General features: G+C 42.9%; 2 protein-coding genes across 6 annotated transcripts in view; one reads left to right on the top strand and one right to left on the bottom strand.

The window, feature by feature from the left end:
• Positions 1-9,198, bottom strand: part of DEPTOR (DEP domain containing MTOR interacting protein) — a 138,354-nt gene extending 129,156 nt beyond the window's left edge. Inside the window, exon 1 of the mRNA XM_004000086.6 lies at positions 8,877-9,198. Coding sequence (XP_004000135.1) covers positions 8,877-9,004 — 128 coding nt within the window. The 5' untranslated portion in view covers positions 9,005-9,198. The remainder of the gene's footprint in view (positions 1-8,876) is intronic.
• DSCC1 (DNA replication and sister chromatid cohesion 1) overlaps positions 7,748-24,832 on the top strand; it is a 33,798-nt gene continuing 16,713 nt past the window's right edge. Inside the window, exon 1 of one of the 5 annotated variants that reach the window (XM_045050206.1) lies at positions 7,748-8,020. Coding sequence is in view for 3 of the 5 variants with exons in the window: in XM_045050205.1 (XP_044906140.1) it covers positions 24,100-24,275 (176 nt within the window). In the remaining 2 variants the exon portion in view is untranslated. Of the gene's footprint in view, positions 8,021-9,373; positions 9,395-23,544; positions 24,276-24,832 lie in introns of those variants that run through there. The other 4 variants (XM_045050207.1, XM_045050205.1, XM_045050204.1 and 1 more) reach the window with 4 other exon arrangements.

The following is a 24,832-nucleotide window of genomic DNA, read 5'->3' as shown; positions in this document are numbered from 1 at the left end:
AGTTCTCTGTGGCAGTAATGGTTTTACCATCTCACAGAGCTGGATGATCCAATCGGGCCAACATGGAGGTGGGTGCTGGGCCACAGCTTCCTCAGTGAAAGGGATCTCTGGGGGCTCATGGGTGGCTCAGTCGGTTGAGCGTCCAACTTCGGCTCAGGTCATGATCTCACAGTTCGTGGGTTCGAGCCCCGAATCAGGCTCTGTGCTGACAGCTCAGAGCCTGGAGCCTGCTTTGGATTCTGTGTCTCCCTCACTCTCTGCCCCTCCCCCACTAGTGCTGTCTCTCCCTCAAAACTAAAATTGAAAAAAAAATTTTTTTAATTTGTTAAAAAAAAAGTAATCTCTGGGTAAATATCAGAATCAGAAGTGGGTAGATACAAGTATCCCCAGGAGACTGTGTCATCAGCATTAAAACGAGTAAGCGAACCACCACCACCACCAGTAACAGACAGCCACAAGTCACAGCTGAGGGGTAAGAGTGGAGAGATTTGAGACTTTCTCTGATGACACTAGCTGCTAACTCCCTCCTCTTCTTACCTCCTCTGCAGCTGCCATGGGCTTCCCTGAGCTGGAGAGCCCTGGCATGTGTCCCCACTTGCCACACCCTAGCAACAGCTGTTAATCTGAAAACCACAGATACAAAAGAACATCTTGTCCCACACTGCTGGGTGTGTTTTCCCTTGTTTCATCTCATCTCTCCCATCCACCTTTAAAATTATTCCAAAAGCCACCAAAAAAAAAAAAAAAAAAAAAAAAAAAAAAAAAAAGTGATTCTTTGTGCAGACCTGAGTAGGTAGGTCAGTGTTCTCTCTGAACTCTTCCAAGATGGAACCATCGCAGCCAGCCCTGAAAAAATAGCTCCCATGGCCCCTGCTGGCATTGCCACCAGGAACAGCTGTGTGCAAGCACGCCGTCTGGCCTACTAAGTCCTCTGCCCCCAATCTGTCTCCACTATTGTCCCTCAAGTATATAATGATCCACAAAAAGAATCACTGACATAAGCTTCCAAGTTTGGTTAAGGCTGATAAATACTGGCACAAGGATCTCGGATCTAGACTCCACTTCTCTGTAGTAGACAATGAGGGGGATAGAAAAGTGCGATGACCCACTGTGTATAAAGAGGGCTGATCGTCGTTTTTCTCAGTCTTTTCCTAATCACTAAACTCCTAGAAACCAACCATTTAAGAGCCACTACTTACTAAAGGGAAGTGAATTCCTGATACAAATGAATACTGGAAATAAGAGGAGAGAACGATCTTCCTTCCCCTTCCATTCACTTCTTTGGAGATGTATTTAACTTACTTTCAGGTTTATTGATTCCAAAAGACGGAAGCCATAACTGAAATATCAGCACTGGCTTTTGAGGAACACAAATATATTATTCAAACACAGCTAACAGCAGTCATTTCAGAAAAAGGTTTACATATGAATAAATGCATAAAGATATAAAATAATTCCATAATCGTTTATTGAGCACTTACTAAATGCCTTCTATTTGCATGATGTTTTTTGCAAGTGACAAAGTCCCTTCATGTGCTCTCTCCAGGTTATGAAACGAATCATTACCAAGGGTTTGCTATGTACCAGGGTTCTGCTCCCTGCCCTCACATCCCGTTTGTGAAGGGGAAAAGAGGTTCACAGGAACAGGGTCTGTATGTTGGAGGAGCCTCCGATTCAAAGGCAATTTAACACCCTACACTAGGCTTGTCTGCATTGATTCCAAATACAGTGACTCTGTTTCCTACAACCCCCTCCCCTTTTTTTTTATGCAAACAGGCAATAATTTCCTGACTCCAGGATATCTCTGCTGTTTTGAAGAATACAAGAAAACAAGTGTTCTTCTTTTTGGATCTCTAGACTTCAGTAGTAGCATCTGGGTGGTAGTTTCTGGCTATTCCCTTCATCTACAGGGTCTGATAGAGCTAAGCTTCCATAGTAATGGCTTCCGGTAGGGCTACCCCCTAAGAAAATCTCCAGGCCAACCTTAAAATTCTTTGTGTTCAAATGCAATGAAATGGACTCTTTGTCCTTTTTCTATTCGGCATGCTCTAAATTCCTCACCTCTTGTTTACTTTATTATAGCTTGATTTGTTTTTTAATTTTTTTTTTCAACGTTTATTTATTTTTGGGACAGAGAGAGACAGAGCATGAAAGGGGAAGGGGCAGAGAGAGGGAGACACAGAATCGGAAACAGGCTCCAGGCTCTGAGCCATCAGCCCAGAGCCTGACGCGGGGCTCGAACTCACGGACCGCGAGATCGTGACCTGGCTGAAGTTGGAGGCTTAACCGACTGCGCCACCCAGGCGCCCCTTATTATAGCTTGATTTTTGTTCGATGAGCTGATTTTTACTTCATACCTGCACACTGCATTAACGTTTGCCAAGCAAATTCAGGAAGCAGTTCAACACTTATTGAACGTGTTTTTTTGAAAAAGGCAATAAATAGCAAGGCCGTGAGAGTCTGGAAAGACAGTCTGTTATAGCAAAAAGGCAAATACATCAAACAATCTGAAAGAACTACAATCTCCTACAATTTGGCTAAAATTCATTGCTTAGCAAATTGCTTGTAGGGAACCAGCATTTAGTGATTGGATGAGATCGCTGTAATTAGCATATTTAGTCTAGGTAGAAGAGCATAACTGGAATGCTTGAAACGTTTTCTCTCTTAATTAAGCATTCCTCATCACCTTCTTAACTCTCCTCCCCACCCCACCTGCATCCTCACAGCTGGCAAAGTAGTGAACTGCAATTTATCTTCCCGTTAAAATGGATTACAGATTCAGAATGGAGTTCTAATTAAGTTTTCAAAACCACATGGCAAGGAAGACCCGGTTCAATAGTAGAGGAAGTGACCACTCTATCTTGTGAAAACATAAACACTTCTAGAAATACATTGAATTTTTCCCAACAGCATGGAAAAGAAATCATTTGCTTATGTGTTTGCAAAAAGTAGTCATGCTAGAATGTGACAAGTCTTATACACATGATTCCGTTTTACATTTGTCTCATCATTACATTTTGCAACCCTCTAAATTACTAGTTGAGGACATCATTAAATTGTAGTCTAGCATCCTGCCTAAGAACAGGTACTTTCAGTTCTCCCACTTTATGGCTGGATAACCTATAGCCAGTTGGTTTAAATATTTGGTTTCTTAGTTTTCAAATTTGTAAAATGTGGGTGATGCATATCTTCTACATAGAGCTGCTATAAAGATTAAAGGCACATATATATACATATATATAAATATGGCATATAAATGTCTACAGATATATAGATATCTCTCCATCTCCTTGGTAGGTAATAAATGCCATATAAATGAGTATTATGGTTATTATTACCACACCTACCATTACCACAAAGAGGACAGTAATATTATTGGGGATTCTTTATTTAAACGCTCTATCACAAACTACTTTCTTGTTAAGTATCTCTGCGATTATCCTAGAGAAGAAACATAAGGTGTATTTTGGATGTCTTAATTAGTGTCACAGTTATGACTGCACAGACAAATTTCAAGACAAAAGACATAAATAGAACACTTTATATAAAAATAACAAATGATTTGAAAATTCATAATATGAAACCTTACTCATGAATGATTTATATATGGTTAATTATCTTCAAGTTAGGAATGTTCTAAGATTTTCTTGACTATGGCACCTTTTCTGTTTTGTATCAAGAAAAATACTATAAAAATATATATGTAAAATATCAGTTCTATCTGGTGTGGTAATAATGTGTTATTGAGTTAGTGATAAATATCACTACATTCTTTGGTCAATCAGAAAAGCAAAAGTTTATGTAAATACATCTAATATTTTGCCTTTTATCATTCTTTGATAAAAATTTTCATCCAAATCTATTTTGTAATCGTTTTATTGAGATATAAGTGACATACCACATAGTTCATCCATTTAATGTATATAATGAGATGGTCTTAAGTATATCCCCAGAGGTATGAAATCATAACCACCATCAAGTGTAGAACATTTTCCTCCTCCCCAAAAGAAACTCCAGAACCCTCAGCACTCATCTTCCGTTCTCCCTCCCCACTGCTGCTGGCAACCACCTTCTACCTCCATAGATTTGCCTCTTGTGGACATTTCATATAAAAGGAGTCGTACAATATGTGGCCTTTTTGTGTCTGCCTTCACTCAGCATATTTTCAAAGCTTATCCATGCTGTAACATGTATCAGTACTTTATTCCTTCTTATGCCGAATAACATTCCATTGCATGGATACACCATACGCTGTTAATCCATCCGTCGGTGGATGGGCACTTGAGTTGTTGTTTTCAGCGACTGTGAATAATGCTGCTGTGAACAGTTGTGTATCAATTTTTATGTGGACATATGTTTTCATTTCTTTTGAAAATATGCCTAGGAGTAAAATTGCTGGGTCATATGTTAACTCCATGTTTTATCTTTGAGGAAACGCCAGACTGTTTTCCAAAGTGGCTGTATCGTCTTACTTGTCCACCAGCAGTGTTTCAAGGTTCCAATTTCTCCGTGTCTTTGCCAACACTTGTTACTATTTCACTACAGCCATCCTGTTGGCATGAAGTAGTATCTGAATGCATTTTTAAGATGCAAAACCGGGGGCGCCTGGGTGGCTCAGTCGGGTAAGCGGCTGACTTCAGCTCAGGTCATGATCTCGTGGTCCGTGAGTTCGAGCCCCGCGTCAGGCTCTGTGCTGACAGCTCAGAGCCTGGAGCCTGTTTCAGATTCTGTGTCTCCCTCTCTCTCTGCCCCTCCCCCGTTCATGCTCTGTCTCTCTGTGTCTCAAAAATAAATAAATGTTTAAAAAAAAAAGATGCAAAACCGTAAAAGTACATTGAACACAGAAGTAAATCTTTTATGAAAAGGGAAAGAATGAAGACAATAGGGAAAGGACACCGCAGTCAGGCTGGAAAAGGAAGTTTTAATTCATTTCAGGTCCTTATGCAACCAACTGCCTTTCCAAGTGTCAGGATTGAGGAGTCAGCCCTCAATTTCACATCTAGAGCTTATAATAATCATAACAATGATAACTAATCTTGGTTTATGGTTTATTTTACAAAGTTCCCTCCCATATTGTAGCCCATTTGATCCACCAGCACAAATCTTATGTGGAAGGGTATTATTGTTCCCATTCTGCAGGTAAGAGCACAGAGGCCCAGAGTGGCTGACTTGACCAAGGGAATAGAAGTTTAAATATATACATATATATGTGTCTAATAAACATTAAATATTATAATATTTCGTAAATATTAAATAAGTAAGATGCATAGAGCTGGGCCTGGAACCCGAGTTTTTTATCTCAAATCCCAATCCTTGGTGTCCTCTTTCCTTACTGCCTTATTGCTGATGACCAAAAAAGCAGTGGAAAAGCAAGAGAAGGCAAAAGGGAGTTGCGTGTCTGTGAAGCAGTTAGAGGCAGGAAGCCTGCACATCGTAAAGTCCCCACAATCAGACTGTGAAAAGGCAGCTAGGGATGTATGAACATGTTGTGACAGTGACAGCAAGGATGGCATTCCCACCCCTTCATGAGAGGTCCCTCCCGTAATGAAGAAGCCAGGGCATACTTAAATCCCTGAATTCTGGGGGCACCAGGGTGACTCAGTTGGTGAAGCATCTGACTCTGGGTCAGGTCATGACCTCGTGGTTCCAGAGTTCAAGCTCCGCATGGGGCTCTGCACTGATGGTGTGGAGCCTGCCTGGGATTCTCTTTTTCTCTCTGCCCCTCCCCCACTCACTCTGCGCCGCCCCCCCGCCCCAGCACTATCTCTCTCTCTCTCTCTCAAAATAAATAAACTTTTTTTTTTTAAGTTTATTTATTTATTTTGAGAAAGACAGAGACGGCGTGAGTAGGGGAGGAGCAGAAAGAGAAGGAATCCCAAGCAAGCTCCACACTGTCAGCTCAGAGCCTCAGGGCTACATGCAGGGCTCCAACCCATGAAGCCATGAGAGTATGACCTGAGCCAAAACCAAGAGTCAAATGCTTCACCAACTGGGCCACCCAGGCGCGCCCAAAAGAAATAAACTTAAAAAAAAAAATCCCTAAATTCTGAATATATCATCTGTACTTACAGTAGAATAGTCATATGCACTGGTCATTCTAATACTTATTGAGTAATTACTACGTGCTAGACACAGTACTAACATGGTTGAGACTTCTGAAAAGCAGTGATTACGCTTTTCCAAAGTAAAATTAAATAGTGAACATTTTCTAAGCCTTTCACATGTGGCATCTCATTTAATCCTCACAAAATTCTTGTAAGAGATGTGGAAACAGGCCCAGAGAGTGAACTGACCCCAAAGTCACAAAATTATTAGATGGTGGAGGCAGAATAAGAATCAAGGCAGCCTGATTCTATACCCTGTGTCCTTAACCACCACCCAACCCTTCCTGCCAGATCTTGCTTGGCTCCAAGTCTTACCTGGTGACGCACAGAGACCAACAATACAGATTAATTCCAGCAGCCATTTGTTGAATGCTCTTTAACACAAGAAGCTCAGGGGCAAATTCTCCCAACAACCCATTAAGTGCTTCTTTTCATTTCCACTTAATAGATGAGGAAACAGAGGCTCAAGGGAAGTGAACTGGGGCGCCTGGGTGGCTCAGTCGGCTGGGCGTCCGACTTCGGCTCAGGTCATGATCTCCCGGTCTGTGAGTTCAAGGCCCATGTCAGGCTCTGCGCTGACAGCTCAGAGCCTGGAGCCTGCTTCAGATTCTGTCTCCATCTCTCTCTCTGCCCCTCTCACTGTCTCTTTCTCTCTCTCTCTTAAAAATAAAATAAAAACAAAAAATTAAAATTAAAAAAAGAAAGAGAAGTGAATTAACTTGTCCAAGGTCACAGAGCTACCATAGTCAATGCTGACATGGTGCTTACTATGTACCAGGCAGTGTTCTAAGCACTAACTCATCTAACCCTCACAACATTCTATAAGGTAGGCTCCATTATTACCCACCATTCTTAGTTAAGTAACTGGTTCAAGATCTCCCACTAGTAAATGGCAAACTCAAGATTCACTCTAAATGTCAGCCTCAAAAACAACTTCAGGGTAGTTATTGGCTACAAAGTGGCTGAGCAGAAATTCAAACCCAGGCTCACCTCCTGAGTGAGAGTGAAAGACGGTCTTTTTTTTTTTTTTTAAATGTTTATTCATTTTGAGAGAAAGAGAGACAGAGAGTGCAAGTGGGGGAGGGGTAGAGACAGAGGGAGATACAGGATCTGAAGTAGGCGGACTCTATGCTGAACTCAAGAACCTCAAGATCATGAACTAAGCAGAACTCCCACACTTAACCCACTGACCCAGGCGCCGGGAGACAGTGCCTTCTACCTTCTTTCCAACAGGCTAAGCATGGCTCTCAAACCTGTTGCAGTGCAGAGGGGTGTTAGGAAGAGGGGAGTAACAACTGCTCTGGAGACCCCAGGGAAGGGGCATTTAAGCTGCATCCTGAAGGAGACAGTGCTTCCTGGACAAAGAGAGGCACCCTGCAATTTATTATTTAAAAAGAAATGAAATTGAGGACTTTTAAAAAGGTGATATAATAATGAGGAGCAAATTATTCAAAAGCAAGTGTTTCAGACTGAATCTGAAAAGCTTTAATTTTTTCAATTAGAAAATGCTCTTGATGAAGGAAAAACCAGCTTTTATTCCCTTGAATTTTGACTACATATTAAAAAATCATCGAGGGACAGAAATGTGCAGTTTGCCTTTTGTAACATTAAACTCAAACTGACTTCCAAAATTTTACTTCCTCAATCTAAGGCTGCAAGCAGGGTGGTTACTAAAAACCTTCAGGGATCTTTGCAAGAATCTCTCTCCTTCAGGTCCTGAAACACAGCTTTTTCAGACCAAAATGAGCCTAGAGATTCAGGCCAAGCATTAGAAGGAAGAGGTGAGCGCCTCATTCCAGCTGGGCCAGGGGCAGGCACGCAAGTTGTGGCCACAACGTTTCAGAGCCAGGTTTTTTTTCCCCTGGCAAACTGATTTATGACCACACCACGGCCAACTGCGGAACCGATCAGACCGTGTAAGTACATTACTCAAACATGAATCCAAGGACCTGGATGGGATGCGAATGTTAAGGGGGAGATTTGGGGTTCACTGCCTGTCCTCGGCGCGATGAGACCCGTCAATTCCTAATTCTTGCAGCAGCCTAGGGCCGGTGGACTCTGTTCGCCAAAATGTGCGCGCTAGGGGAGTTGGCACAGCAGCAGGGCATCGGAGCAAGGTGCCTCCACGCCCCCTTGCGGACCCGAATGACGATTGATAAGGATGTGCCAATTTAGTGATAGGTAGTTTTTCAGAAACTGGGGTTTAGCCCCCACAAGACCCCTTCAAGGGGGATCCGGTGATCGGCCTCAGTTTACAGATGAAAACGCGGAGGGTCAGGGGAGTGAAGCAGGACTTGCCAGCAAAACGGAAAACCTCAAGTGAAGGCGATCACTGGGTTGGCCCTTTCATCTTAAAGAGTCTGGGGCTGCAAACGGCTTGGGGCCGCCCACCCCTCGCTCACTGGATAGACTAGGGGTCGGCTGGCAGCCAGCAGGCCTTGGTAGTGCCCAGGTGCCCAGGAAGAGGGAGCGCGCGGCGGGTGCCTGCGCGTCTGCTGAGCGCAGGGCTGCAGCTGCGGGGCCGGGGCGCAGAGCGCACCACCGGCTCGCATGCGTCCGCCTGGGGAGCCTCGCGCCAGTCCCGCGTCGCCGGACGCCCGGCTGCAGCAGCAGCTAAGCAAGGGCGCAATGCCGACCGCCCACGCGCCCGCAGCGGTCCAGGAGCCCAGCGCGAGTCCCCAGGCACGAGGCACAAGCGTGTGAGCGCGGGACTGCTGCGGACACAGGCTGGCAGTGCCACCGCGCGCCCACCGGCACTGCCCCACGCCTTACCGTAGCTGCTCCCCAGTGACCAGGACCTCAGCCATGCGCTCCAGCTCCCTTTGCTGCGCTCCACCACTCCCACCGGTGCTGCTGTCGCTGCCACCGCTGCCACCGCTACCGCTGCTGCCCTCCTCCATGGTCGGGCCGCGCCGCTACTACCACTGTCTTCCCTAGACGCCGTGGGTTTGGGTGTTAAATCAGCCTGCCCTCACGGAGGCCTCCCCCGCCATCTTTGTCAGGGGCAGTCCCGTTGCTCAAATGCGATTGGCTAGAGAGGGAATCCCTGTGGGTAGGTTGAGGCGCTAGGCAAGTCCGCTCCAGGAACTCCAGCTTGGGGCGGCGGCTGGAGCCCCGCGTGGTCGGGGGGCGGGGCCAAGGGAGGAAAATATAAACATCTGGGCGGGGCGCTGGTTCTGCGTCGTGTATGCTGGTGGAGGTTAGATAGGTGACCTCATTTTTCGTTACCCACAGAGCTCATGCCCTGGGACCTTGGGGAAAGGTTAGGAGGTTACCGAACAAGTGTAAAGGTATGTTTATTATACCGCCTGTGCTCCAAATTGGCAGAGTAAAAATAATAATGAAATAGCTCGACAGTGAACAATGAAGGATATACTGATATACACGTCACTGCAGGGGTTGGTGAAATTAGGCGTTCTTCTCGTCCCAATGCCCTTCACCGAAGATAGCTTATTTACCTTATGGTGTAATCACTAAAGAACGCTGGCCAGGGAATCGCAGAGCTAGGATCCAGCTCCACGCCTATAAATTCCTACCAAAATGTGCTTAATCCTCAGTTTCTTCCTTTACAAAATAAAAATAATTATGGCTACCACTTGTTGACCTCTACTGCATTAAAGATGCCTCAGAGGAAAGAGAGGAAGAAATTCTTTAATTTTTGCAACAAATCATAAAATGACTATTGTCCTCATTTTGTATCAGGAAGCAGGCTGAGAGAGATGGGGTAACTTGTCCAAGGCAAGCAGGTAATAAATGCAAGAAGAATCAAACCCAGGACACTCTAGCTTCAGAGTTGTGTTCTTAAAAGATTGCTTCTTAAAACGAGGATATGATGGCATTGTCTACAGGGAGGATGGAAGGAACTTTGACTAATACCAAATAAATGTCCTGTTATTCAGTCTCGTGCAAGGTCAGAGCCTGGTCTGGAGGAAAACAGTAATGCTAATGGTAGTGGTCATTGTACTAAAGGGATATTGTTTGTTGACGGTTTTTGCAACTTTTTACAATTTTTGCATATATACAGGTCTCTGCGCCCTTACAAGTAAATGTGAATTTTTTTTTTTAGTGAATACTGTATGGAAAGACAATCTTTCAGCTGAAGATTTGTAGTAAGTTTACAGAATAAAAATGAAAATGAGAGGTCTGTCGAATAACAAATTCTCTTCTTTGTACATTTTATACCAATTCTGCTATTCAAGAATATTTATACTCACAATCCTGCAGGTTTATTATATTTTATTGTTCTGTTTTCTTGTCGTTTGTTTTTAAAGAAGATAATTGTAGCATTTTCCAATATTCTGCAAGTTCATTACCTAACTTACACAATTCACTGAACATTTATTCTGTGCTTTACATGGTGCTAAGCACTTTGTTTATATTATTTAATTGACCCCTGAGAGTTGGGTATTCTTATCGTCAACTTACAAGTGGAAAAGCTTAAACATAGAAAGGTAAAGTAGTTTGCCTAAATTTCATACCTGGAGAGTCAGTTAGGCAGCCCTTGAACCCTGGGTCTGAGGATATCCTCAAGGTGATGCTGAGCCGTACTCCAGAAAAAGAACAATTGTCCCACCACCTTGTGCATTCAACACCAAGGTATTAGGTAATTCTTTCACCAAAAGAAATTATCTAATTTTCTTAACTTTTTAAATAGACCATGGCAAAAATGTAGACCAAGCAAGACATAGTTCTAAGTGAATGTGATTCTAAGAGCTTCATTTTGCATAAACTATAAAAATAACTTAACATCAGCAGTGGTCCCAGAATTAATGAGTTTAACAGCTGGCTGTCACTCATGTTTTAATCCTATATTATAGAATATCAAGAGTTTGCATGGACTTCACACTCAAACATGCGGTTTCTATGCTGATTCTGTCATTTATTAACTCTGCAACTTTATGCTAGTTACTAGTTACTTACTTCTCTGGGCCTCAATTTCCCAACAAGAATAATAATTCTTACCTTATGGGGATGTTGTGTGCCTTATTAATAACATTATGTAAGGTTTTCATGTACACGATGTGTGTTCAATGGCTGTTCTTTTTAATGTCTTCACTGCTTTTAATAATAAGAGGAAAAAGAAGAAGGAGGAGGAAAGAGAGGAAGGAGAAGAAATTCTTATCAGATACTTTCCATGAGGAATTTTTGGTACAAGGCAAAACACTTTTTCTTAAGTTATCTCTAATTATTGTTTTTAATTCTTAGTGGGCCTTTAAAATGAAGAAAAGTGGGGCTCCTGGGTGGCTCAGTTGGTTGAGCATCCTTCCAACTCTTGATTTCTGCTCAAGTCATGATCCCAGCGTTATGGGATCAAGCCCCATGTTGGACTCCTTTCTGAGTGTGGAGCCTGTTTAAGCTTCTCTCTCTCTCTTTCTCTTCTCTCTCCTTCTGTCCTCCCTGGCTCACACACATGTGTGCTGTCTCTCTCTCAAAAAGTAAAATGAATCTTAAAAAAAAAATGAAGAAAAGAGAAGTGCAGAACTGACCTCCCTAAATCTGTTTTTATATAATGTTTTTAATCTTTTTGAAAGTGCAAAATGAAAAAAAATATTACACATTTCTAAGTATCGAGTGTTCAACACTGTTTTATCCAAAAACTCTGACTCTGTGTTGTAAATTGTATCACTATTGTGATTGTCTTTTGTTTTTTCTTCCTATAAATCTAGTTGGGTTTTCATTTAAATTCAGGCAACTTTCTTTATCCAAAAATTAAAAATTAAAAGAGGTATATTTTTGTAAAATACTTTATTGTTTAATGATTTATGATACAAATTATGATAAAAACCTTTTATCATGAAAGTTTATGATTAGAAAAACACCTTGACATAAGGGGGAAAAAATTCAAGTCAGGAAAATACCTCATACCACTCCAGTGAGATACAGCAGAATTTATTTCTTTTGCTCAATGAGAAGGGTTTTCTGTGTGTGTGTGTGTGTGTGTGTGTGTGTGTGTGTGTGTACATGTCTACGGGAAGTGGGAACTGGTTTGCTATCATTGTTTCAACCCTTCTTTTGACATATGAGCTATACCGTGCTCTATTGGGCTAGACGACAAACCGTTTTTCCTAACTTAGGGAAAGATTGGTCCTGCTCCTGAGGACATGTGAGCACCAGTGCTGAGTCCGTGAGCTCTAAAGCAACTGGTTCCAGAATAGACTGTGATCTCTAGGTATTGCTAGACGAGAGATGGGCACTGACATGGTGATTAAACCAGTGTGAGGATCTGAAAAGGGCTGAAAATTCCAACAGACCTCGGTTTGATTCCTGACTCCATTGGGGCAGGTTCATTATCATCCCTAGTTTTGGCCCCCTTTTGTAAAGTCAAGATCACACTACTGGTCCCATTGGGTTGTTGGGAGGACTAAGTAAAATGCAATGAGCGCGCTTGTTACAGTTGGGAGCTATTGAATGTAGTAAGCCTTCTCCTCCAGCCTTGTCCTGCTCACCTGCTTCGTGCCTTCTGGCTGTTTCGGTGCTCTGGAGACGGTGCTTCTCAAACTTTAGGTAGATGCGTGCACGCGCGTATGTGTGTTCAATCCATTGAAGATGGATATTTTGGTAAAATGCAATAGAAATGAACATTTAAAATGGAAAAAAACACAGCCCCACTTTGTGATTGTCGTGGTCAACAGACAGAAAATTGGCCAGTCGTTATAAACATTTCACTCAGTGTCTGTATGTCTCAATGTCTCTCGGTGCAGGTAACGGTCCCCAGTTGGCAGACCACACTTTTAGCATTACTGGTTAAGGGTAAGCAGCAATGTGAGAGGATGAACTTGAATAAAACATGTGGAAGAATATTGTCAACTCTGAATCTTAATAACATGTTAGCTATGAGTACTATTTTGTTGCCTTTTAGTATACACCAGTATTGTTCCCACTTGATCTTAAAGATTAACTCAGGCTCCACCTTCCCTGTGGTATCTTCTTGTACTCCCTAACAGGTGCGTTGTTTCCTTTCCTGCGACTTGACATGATATCAGAAGCCTTACGTTACTTTTAACCATTAATGGGAGTCTCTGTTCCCCAGCTTTTGTTCTCTTAGCCTGAATGGAAGCAAACTGATGGTTTAGTAATATCCTGTCTAGATATTTCTGCTGACTGACCCTTTAAGAAGGGAAAACTAAATGTAAAAATAGAGGAAAAATAAAATTTTCATGTCATTATTCACATCTATTTTTAGTATTTTTGTCGTGTTTGATTCATCTTTTTTGTAGTGATAGAAATCAAACATCATAAATAAATGTGAAGTTCTCTTGTCCTCCAGTCCCAGTCTTGCTTAGGTCCCAAGGAGTTCTCAACTGCTGGAAGGGCATCAAAACTAGTTAATACTTTGGCATATGCTGCCACCTAGTGACTGATTTCACAATGACACTAAATGATAGTGGGTCTCTATACGAAAAGGACTAACTCCAAGGGGGGCTTTTTGGAAAATTTGGGTGGGGATTGTGGTGTGTAATGTTGTTGGGACTGCTCCTGACTTTTAGTGAGCAGTAGATGCTAGATATTTAGGGATGCTAGATATTCTCATTTTCTTGGGACAGCACATTCTAAGGAATTGTCATAAACCCTGAATGTCTTTCCTAGGTTCTATGGGATATTCTCGTAGCTGAAAAACCTGTTTGCTGATCTCTGAGCTTAGAACCCAATTTAATTTTATATAGAAACACAAGATATTTTTTGCACAATTTTAATATAATTATGACTTGTCCAGGAATGCAATTATTGTCTACACTGAGGGAAAAATTGCACTTTTCTCAGAACTTTACCAGGAAAGGTTCAGCATGACAGAAAATTGTTCCACCTGTCATGTGTGGTACACACACTATGAGTACAGCATCTCTTTTTCAGTCAGCACCTGTTAGCTCTTGCATGTGTGGTGATTCTGTGTGTGTTTCTATAAAGATATATTATTTAGCCAAATTTTAAAACACCGAATATAAAAAAGAGGTGATGGCAATATTCAGGAAACTATTGCCTTCCTTCTGTTATTCTAAATTTCTTCACTCTCAGGATGTGTGGGTGGCTCAGTAGGTTAAGCGTCTGACTCTCGGTTTCAGCTCAGCTCATGATCTCACCATTCGTGGGTCCGAGATCCACATCAGGCAGTGTGCTAACAGTGAAGAACCTGCTTGAGATTCTCCCTCTCCCTCCCTCTCTCTGCGCCTCCCCTGCTCACTCGCTCTCTCTCTCTCAAAATACATAAACATTAAAAATAAAATAAGATAATAAAATTATTCATTATAACCAGTTGTAAACGTCTGACCACCTCACTAGACCTTCTGTAGTCATTTAAATATTAAAATGTGTATTATTTTGTTATAGATTATTTTCTTTTTCTTCTTGATACTCCCAAGTATAAGGGCGTTATATTGATTTTTTTTTTTAATATGCTCACCGAAAGCTTATATTGAGAACATTGGCAGATTTTGAACACAGGAGTGTTATGATCTGACTTAACATTCTTGCAAAGATTGTGTGAGAGAAAACACATAGGATACTCAGTTCTGTGCTTGCCTCAGTAAATATTTTAATGGATATTCCTTCTCTTCTCTGAGGTAGGGAACAAGGCACAGCAGGCCACTCTGTGAAACGTGGAACAATACCGCCCTCTAGTGGGGAAAATCCAGATTGTGTTATAAGCAAGGCCTTTAAAGTTTACTTGACAAAGGACGTGCAGTTAAAACTTAAACTACTGTATTTTCTAGAGAATTACACAAGTCTTGGTGTAAATCAGAAATTCATTACATGAAGTGATTTTAAGTAAAAACAGGATAATATGGTTTGTAAGACATACTTTATTCTATTTCTCCTATCCCATGAAATTATTACCCTGAGGGAAGTTTTGTTTTATTTATTTATCTATCTATCTATCTATCTATCTATCTATCTATTTTAAGTAAGCTCCTTACCCAACATGGGGCTTGAACTCGAGAACCTGAGATTGACAGTCACAAGATCTACCGACTGAGCCAGCCAGGGGCCCACAAGAAGGTATTTCTTTCAAGGCTTCCACTTCAGATGGCGAGGTTTCATTTTTTTTTTTTAAGCCCAGTTTTTAGTTGTGAGTCACTGATGGGGTTCAGGATAGGCTGCCCTAAAATATGTCACTTTGGCATACTGATTATTTTGAATTAAAGTTAACTTAAGATGGTGCTAGAAGGACACTCTGACCTTCCTTTGTCTCCCGGAAAGCAGGAAATAAATCTCCCTTGTGAAAGGTACCCTTCCTGTATCAGGAGGTAGAGAGACACCCTAATCACCAGAGATAGGGAGTTCAGGGCCAAGAATGCTGTATAAATAAACTTATCACTTGTTCACTAATTTACTACCCCAAGCCCAAACTTTGTCATGTCAATTCTTCACACATTTACTGTTTTCTTGTCTAAAAGGTGAAAAAAAAAAAAAAAAGCTTCCTGCTTTGGTCACTTCTGTGAGTCTCATATTTCTATGAGCTGAAATACTATGAATTAAGTTTGTTTTTCTCCTGTTAATCTGTCTTGCATCGATTTAATTATTAGACGAGCCAAAGAACCTAGAAGAGAAGAAAGGAAAACTTTCCCCCCCCTACATCACACTCTCCCTGGGTAATCTCATTTATAGGCACTCTTATAATCGCCATATATGTACGTATGTTTAAAAGTTTTATCTTTCGGCTCCTGGCCAGACCTTTATTCAAGATCCAAGTTCTAAATCCAACTTCAAGGCATGTCCTCCCTGTATATTCTCACAGGATCTCAATCACCACAAATCAAAACCAGTGCTGGTGTCTCCCCCCCGCCCAATTTGTCCCGCCCCTTCCTGCAATATGTTGTAAATGAGAGGAAATGCAGTTGCACACACAAGAACCTAGAGTTCATCCTCGATGCTTTCCCCTCTTCTTACTCCTCAGGTCTAATCAAGTAGCTGCCACTGTCCATTGTATCCCAAAAATTATTCTCAAACCCAGCCACCTTTATGACTCACATGGGCTCTTAGAGACCAAAAAAAAAAAAAAAAAAAAAAAGAAAAAAAAAAAAAGAAAAAAAAAAAAGAAAAAAAAAAGATGGGGTTGGGGAGAGAGGGAGAGACATTAAGTAATCATACAAATAAATGTAAAATTGCAACTTACTTAAAATCTAGAAATGAAAAAAAATTTTAAAAATTAAAAAAATATCTCGAAATGAGACACACCTGCTGCCATGAGTGTATATATTAGAGAGGCTTCACCTGATCAGGGAGGCCAGAGAAAGATTTCTGAGACATGATTATTGACCTAGGCAAGTGATCCAATACGATACCCACTGACCACATGTGGCTACTTATGTTTAAATTAACTAAAATCAAATGAAATTTTAATTTTCATTTCTCATTCGCATCATCCATATCTCAAGCACTCAAAAGCCACACACATGTGGCTCGTGGCTACCAAATTGGATTGTGCAAATGTAGAACATTTTCTTTTTTTTTTTTTTTAATTTTTTTTATGTTTATTTATTTTTGAGACAGAGAGAGAGCATGAACGGGGGAGGGGCAGAGAGAGAGGGAGACACAGAATCGGAAGCAAGCTCCAGGCTCTGAGCCATCAGCCCAGAGCCCGACGCGGGGCTCGAACTCGCGGACCGCGAGATCGTGACCTGAGCCGAAGTCGGACGCTCAACCGACTGAGCCACCCAGGCGCCCCAGCATTTTCAACATCTCAGAAAGTTCTGCCAGGCAGGCCTCAGTGAGAGAACGAACGGGTGTTAACCAGGCAAAGAAAGAAGGGAAGAACACACCAGGCAAGCAGACCCCCAAATGGGAGGAGGCATCCCGGAGAGAGTAAAGACCTTGCAGAGAGCCAGTGGGTCCGATGCTCCCAGGAGGCATCAGAGAAGGAAAGGAAAGGCAGCAGCAGAGGAAGCAGGATACGATGTATCTTCTGAAGGCTGGAGGGGGAAAAAAACCAAACAAAATCAATTCAATGAAAGATAGTGAAAGAAAATAAGAAGCAACAAAAAAGACTCAGTAAGTAGAGAGAGAAAAGAGGAAAAAAAAAAAAAAGATGGGAGAGATGAAGTTAAATATCTTAGATCTAAATTTGGATCCCGTGTACGGGAGACTGTGTTGTTAATCTGCCCCAGGAAAGATACTACATTCATTCAGCACAGCGGATGCAGGGGCCAGACCAGTGAGCTAAATGGGCAGATGAGGGAACCATTCATGCACCCTTAAGTCTTTGAAGGTCACATTCATTTCTGTCATATTCCCAGGTGTGTGGTGCATTTTTTTTTTAATTCTGTGGTGCTAATTTTAATTTCTGTGACAGTTTCAGGGCTTCTATTTAGCTTTTTCGGGAGTAATTCTGACTCCATGAGTGAAGGAGCTAATTTGAGAAGCTGCGACTAAATATATCATTAAAAATCCGAATGACATTTGGAAAACAGTGAAAAGACCTTCGATGTCTGGTTGCCTGCTATGTATGAATTATTGCTCACCTCTGAAAATATTAATCATATTTATCATAAAGTCTTGGGAATTTTGTTCTATTACCTCTGCTTCCTTTGGTCTTAACTCTTCCCTGATGACTTTTTATTTATTTTTTATTTATTTTTATTTTTTTTCAACGTTTATTTATTTATTTATTTATTTTGGGACAGAGAGAGACAGAGCATGAACGGGGGAGGGGCAGAGAGAGAGGGAGACACAGAATCGGAAACAGGCTCCAGGCTCTGAGCCGTCAGCCCAGAGCCCGACGCGGGGCTCGAACTCACGGACCGCGAGATCGTGACCTGGCTGAAGTCCGACGCTTAACCGACTGTGCCACCCAGGCGCCCCCCCTGATGACTTTTTATATCTCTTTATGTTGTTGGTCGTATATAAATGGTGATTCTTTTTTTATTCTTTTTTTTTTTTAATTTTACTTATTTATTTTTATACATGATGACTCTGGTTTGTCTCTCTTCAGTTTTGTATTTGAGAATCTGTGTCCACCATTTCTTCACCCTCTGTTTTGCATGGAAGGAATAAGAGTGGACTTGAGTAGGGAGTTCTGCTGGTACTTTGTCTACTGGCAGCCTGGCTCCCCACTCCGGAAATTCATTAGCCACAGGGCATTTCCCTGCCCTTCCGTGACCGTTTCCCACACTGCGTCAGCCCATGGGCCGGGCTGCTGCTAGCTCAGCAAGGCTGGACACGAGGGAGCTTTGCTAATCCATCACCTCGATACTCGCCCCAGAGCCACCTCTCACTTCTTGTATCTGAGCTTGATGCTGTCCTGAGCCTTTATCCACCTTACTCAGACTCATTGGTAACATATTACCCCACTGTTTCCATTTTCCATCTATCTAATGAAAATCCTTTTTTAAACTTTTTGGGAGTAAGACATCATGCTCTTTTGCTAAGTATTCTATGTGTATTTCCTGCAAAAAAGGACATTCTGTTATATAACCACAGTATAATTATCAAAAGCAGGAAATTTAACATTGCTTAAAAAAAAACAAACTCTCATCAGGGTGCCTGGGTGGCTCAGTTGGTTAAGTGTCTGGCTCTTGGTTTTGGCTCAGGTCATGATCTCATGGTTCGTTCTTTAGAGCCCCAGTGACAGTGCACAGCCTGCTTGGGATTCTCTCTCTCTCTCTCTCTCTCTCTCTCTCTCCCACTCTCTCTGCCCCACCCCACTCCCTCTCTCTCAAAATAAATAAATACTTTTTTAAAAAGAGTTAAAAAAAAAAAAAACCTCTTGGATATAATAATGAAATCATAATCACTATTTATGGATTCCATAATGAATTTCCATAATTAATGAAATCATAATCCATAGATTTCATTAATTGTCTCAACAATATATTTTATAGCAGTAATTTTTCTTAGTCCTGGATCTAACCTAGGATTACACATTGTATTTAATTATCATGTCTCTTCCCTATAATCTGAAAGAGTTCCTTGGTTCTTGTCCTTCATGACCTTGCAGTTTTTGATGTATCAGCCAGTTTTTTTACAGAACGTCCCTCAACTTGAGTTGCCTGAGGTTTTCCCTGTGTTTATATTCGGGTCATGCATTGTTGACAGGATTAATTCAGTATATCATATCAGAAGATACAAGATGCTTGTCCCAGTATTGGTCATGTTAGCCTTGATCACTTAATTGAGGTAATATGTTCTGTTGATTTGCACACTGGCCCCCTGACATGGCGGGCAAGGAGAGACCAGAGAAAGAGGCACAGGTTGGTAGATGGCACTTTTAATAAGGAAGGGAACTTTCTTTTTTTTTTTTTTTTTTTAATTTTAATGTTTATTTTTGAGAGAGAGAGAGAGACAGCGTGAGCTGGGAAGGGGCAGAGGGAGACACAGAATCCGAAGCAGGCTCCAGGCCCTGAGCTGTCAGCACAGAGCCTGACACGGGGCTTGAACTCACAAACTGTGAGATCATGGCCTGAGCCGAAGTTGGATGCTTAACTGACTGAGCCACCCAGGAGCCCCAATGAAGGAAACTTTGTTATGAGGGTTGCCTTGGGCAGCAGCAAGAGGAGGAAATATCTGCCCCCCGCATGCCAAAACCTTAAAAATTTATTTTACAGAGGCCTCAACAGGGTTCAGTCACATATACCATCCAGATGGTTTCTTTTCTTTCTTTTCTCCTTCTTCTTCTTCTTCTTTTGACATTTATTCATTTTTGAGAGACAGAGTGCGAGCAGGGGAGGGGAAGAGAGAGGGGGAGACACAGAATCTGAAGCAGGCTCCAGGCTCTGAGCTGTCAGCACAGAGTGGGGGCTCAAACTCACAAACACGACATCATGACATCATGACCCGGACCTGAGCTTGAAGTCAGACGCTTAAGGGACTGAGCCACCCAGTCCCCTGAGGCACCCCTCATCCAGATGGTTCCAACACCTTACTGTCTCCAGGCTACATTCTCAGAACAGCTCCCATAGTGGGAATGGGGGGGGGGCATTTACATTCCAAGGACAAGGGAGAGGTGAGGAGGCTCCAATCCAGCTTGAGGGTCAAATGAGGGTCGTGTCATCTCAGTGACTTCCTCCAACACACTCCAAGTTTTTAAAAAGTTACTATTTTTTCTTTTGTAATTAACAATTTTTAGATAGATACATTGCAACTATGTAAATATCCTGTTCCCCCATCAAATTGTCACCCACCCTTTAGTTTTAGTAAATGATCTTTTAAAAATCTACATCTGGGGGCGCCTGGGTGGCGCAGTCAGTTAAGCGTCCGACTTCAGCCAGGTCACGATCTCGCGGTCCGTGAGTTCGAGCCCCACGTCGGGCTCTGGGCTGATGGCTCAGAGCCTGGAGCCTGTTTCCGATTCTGTGTCTCCCTCGCTCTCTGCCCCTCCCCCGTTCATGCTCTGTCTCTCTCTGTCCGAAAAATAAATAAACGTTGGAAAAAAAAAAATTAAAAATCTACATCTGATCGTGATACTCCCCTACTTTAAATAATCCACACCTTTTAGGGAACGAACACCTTCCCCATCACCCAAGCCACGCTTCTGACAGTCTTTCTCACCTTCTCCCCCTTTCTCACTCTCCACATTGTCAAGAAGGTCCATCCATTCTATTTTCTGAATATTTGTTATTTCTCCTTCCATTTCTCCTGATGCCATAGAATCAGGTCCATTAGTTCTGACCTTGTCTATTTAAATTTTCTGCCTGCTCTCATTGGGTTAAGCCTGGGTTCCTGAACGGTCCCCCAAACTGCTACCTGAAAGATCTTTCTAAAGTCAAATTTCTGATACTGATGTTTTCATGTATATATTAGAAAATCATGTAGATATGAGAAAATCCAACTAACAGGTTTCAGAAATTTAGAACAGAAAATGTGGAGGCATGGAGAGGGGATATTGTCAAGGAAATCATATAAGAAAATTTCCTGGAAATGAAGAATATGAATTCTTCCTTCTTCCTTCCTTCCTTCTTACACTGAGAGGGCCTAGCACAGGTCTGGAGAAAACTAGGTACAAGCCATGTGTGCCAGCTCACCATTGCTGAATATGAGTCCCATGTCTCCAGATACACTGATTTTTTAAAAGAAGAAGAGGGGTGACTGGGTGGCTCACTTGGTTAAGCGTCTGATTTCAGCTTAGGACATGATCTTGTGGTCTAGGAGTTCAAGCCCCGCGTCGGGCTCTGTGCTGACAGCTCAGAGCCTGGAGCCTGCTTCGGATTCTGTGTCTCCCTCTCTCTCCACCCCTCCCCCACCTGTGCTCTGTCTCTGTCTCTCAAAAATAAATTTAAAAATTTTAATAAAAAAAAAAAAGAGGAAAAATCACAGTGTTAATGGAAACTCTCCTAATTTTTAAATTATGGCTAAAATAAAAAAAAATACACGCATAACACTCAGAAACATGAAAGTAAGGAAGCACAGGGGCATTCACAGGTTAGTCTATAGTATATACGAAAAGCACTTGGGAGTGTAGAATCTGGAAGAGCAAGGTGGACCCAGCATGAAAAGTCTTGAAAGCCAGCAGAAGTATGAGCTTTATTTTCAAGGGGGAGGGAGATGTTGATGATTGGTGAACAGAGAGTAAGGCTATTAGAGAACTTAATGTTTTGAAAATTAACTGTCTATGGTATAGAGATAGATGGGCAACGGGAAGGAGGATGGAAGGTAGAAACCTGGACCTGAGGAGGCCACAGTAATAGGAAATGACCAAGGTCATGGTTATAAAACATTTTAAGTTTTTTGAATGCCTGGAAGCCACCATGCTCTTCATGAAATTAAAATAATAATAATAATAAAACAAGGAAGAGAGGAAACAAAAACAAAAAGTATTCATATGTAATTCTTATGTGAACTATGATTTACCAAATACAATTCCTATTTCACACTATGAAAATAATATATGAACACTATAATCAAGAGAACAGGGGCACCTGGGTGTGGCTCAGTTAGTTAAGCATCCAACTCCTGATTTTGGCTGAGGTCATGATCAGTTTGTGAGTTCAAGCCCCACAGTGTGGATCAAGCCTGCTTGGGATTCTCTCTCTCCCAATCTCTCTGCTCCTCCCCTGTTCTTGCTCTCTAAATAAATAAATAAATAAATAAATAAATAAATAAATAAATGTACGGTGTCTATGAAAGCAGTATCAATTTTACTATGGTTGGTTCTTTTGAAGTTTAACTGTTCACTTACCTGTGAAAAGAGTTTTTCTTTTTTCTTTGTTACCAGGTGAATGAACAAGCTTCAAACAGTTAAGAAAAATGTGTAGAAAAAAAAATTTTTTTACTTTACAAAAATGTATCTAACATGCTTTAAAAATATGAATTAATAAAAACTATCATTCTGTTTTAAGAGAGGAACTGAGGCCCACCTTCCTGCCAGAATAGCAAAATCGGATATCATGTATTAATCAATAATACAACTAATGACTTACATACAAATAATAATTTGCTATAAGCAATAACTAATAAATAACATTAACAAAAGGCTGCCATTTATTAAATACCACCCGCTTGTCATACATGTTAGAATGTAGGTATTATTATCTTCTTTTTACAGATAGGGAAGTTGGAATGAGAGAAATTAAATGAACTGCTCTAGGTCACAAAGCTAGTGGGAACTGGGTTGAGATTTCACGCGAGGCTGGTCTGATATAAATATCAGCATTCTTCTTCCACTAAGCTGCTTCCAGTTAATAGAGCACCTGCAATGGTTGATTCTCTTCCAATTCATACATCTCATCAGGCAACCGTCTTCATACCTAGCATTTTTCTCCACCATGGTCCTTACACGTTCAGGTGTATTAAAAAAAAGGTCAGTGAAGAAGTAGGTCATAGGAACCAACTTTCTACCACCAACAAAAGCACCATCCAATGCCCCTGGGATGCCCTACTCTGTAGTTTCCTATAATTTCACCCAGAAGTTGAAAGAAAATGCCTGCTCATTTCCTTTGAATTCAACCTCTCACTCACCTGCCCATCTACTCACCCACCCACCTCTTTTTTACTTTGACCAAGTGGAATGTTCCTTCCAGCAGACTCAGCTCTCATGGGCAGCAAGAATCCCAGACAGACTGCAGGGTCCCTGGGAGAGTTCACATCAGGCTCTTAGAAGCTATTAATGCACGGACGTATACGGATGAGCCTCTCTCTTGAAACTTTGTATTCATTCAGGCCACTGTAAAATTTGGCCCAGAAGACACCTTAGAGAAAGCTGAGTGAGCAGTTTGCACATCCTGCCGTGGCGAGTTTGTCGGTCTCCCCAGGAGACTGAAGGCTCTTTCCACCCTAGGAAAGTTGCTCTGCTCTGGACACGGGCCTCGGCCCCTCTCCTGACACCCAGCTCACACTAGGCACTCAATGAAGGGATGGATCTAGTCCAAGCCACTGTCTCCCAGATATGACGGTCCCCAGGCCCACAGGAGAGAGATTCCTTTTCCAATTCTACCAGGGCCTCGCTCCTGCTCCAAAGTGTTTGCATAAAACCTGGCTGCTTAGTTTAGAGCAGACCGCGCTGGAATCAGACTTTACTACCTCCTGCTGTAACACCGCGGGCAAGGAGCTGGCCTCATTTGCAAAATGGGGCGAAAAAGGGACCACCTTAAAGGGTTGGAGTGAAGGATTTAGAAAATTATGCACGTAGAGTTCTTATCACAAGGCCCGGCCCTGGCGGAAAACTGGACTGTTTCGCCGGCGAGGAAGTGGGGGTGCCGACGGGAAACCGGCGGAGGAGCAGCGGAAGGGGTGGGCGAGGGCTCCGCGTGGCGCCCCACGGGGTGGCAGCGCAGGTCCCTTGAGGTCCCGCCGAAGCCGCCCCGCGGCAGCCGGGCTTTCCTCCCGCGGCCCGAGTTCTGCCTCCGGTGAGCGGCCGCGGCGGAGATCGCGCAGCGATGGCCTTTGGACCCTCCGAAGGCACGCTCCGCCCCGGAAACACGCCCCCTGCCGCCTTGGCGCGCTTTTGAAAGTCTCTTCCCTCGCCCTGGTACGTTTCCCCGGCTCCCGACTGCTCGCCCAGCGGGTGCTCTCGAGCGCGCCCACAGGGCCCTCCGGGACGCGGTGGGAGCCCCGAGGCCGCACAGCGATGAGGACCCGCGAGGAGGTGGACGCGACGCTCCAGATCGCCAAGCTGAATGCGGCCGAGCTGCTGCCGGCCGTGCACTGCCTGGGCTTCGGCCCCGGGGCCGGCGCCGCCGCCGGTGACTTCTGCCTGCTGGAGCTGGAGCCCTCGCTGTGCCAGCAGCTGGAAGCCGGGCACAGGTGAGCCGCCAGCCGCCGTCCCTTTGCCCCGCGGGGAAGCGCAGGACCGGGAAACCGGGCCGCAAGGTGCATTGATTTGAGCAGGGGGCTGGCCGCTGCCCGGATGCCTGGTCCCCAGCGCGCTGCCTTTTTCCCAGGAGTCCGCACCTACACTTAGCTGGACTGAGGTGATGCTACAGGACTGTTCCATCTGATCTGGGAGGCCTGCGTCCTCGGAAACCAATCAGGAAACATAACCTCAGTGACGTTTTGCAGACCTTCACGGTGATGCCGGGAAGTGCACTGAACCCTTCGCCATTCTAGCTTAAAATCCAGGGCTACTGTCTAATATTTATAGAGTTCTCCTTGCCTTCTACTTATATTCATTTCGAGACAATCGGTAGGACTGTAGAGAGTAAGCTGGGAAACGTTTTACCGAGTTGCTAATTGTGAGAGGCCCTCCAAAAACAGACCTGCTTGGGGTCGTTTAGTGGGAATCTGAAGCTGTTTCTAATTTTGGGTCAGCTACACACTTGCTGCAAAACCATGGATTAAAAAACACAGTCCGGGAAGGAGTC

The sequence above is a fragment of the Felis catus genome, chromosome F2 (genome assembly GCF_018350175.1).
Source record: "Felis catus isolate Fca126 chromosome F2, F.catus_Fca126_mat1.0, whole genome shotgun sequence".
Taxonomy (NCBI): domain Eukaryota; kingdom Metazoa; phylum Chordata; class Mammalia; order Carnivora; family Felidae; genus Felis; species Felis catus.
Note: the sequence above shows the minus strand (reverse complement) of the source record. Positions and strands in the feature narration are given on the sequence as shown.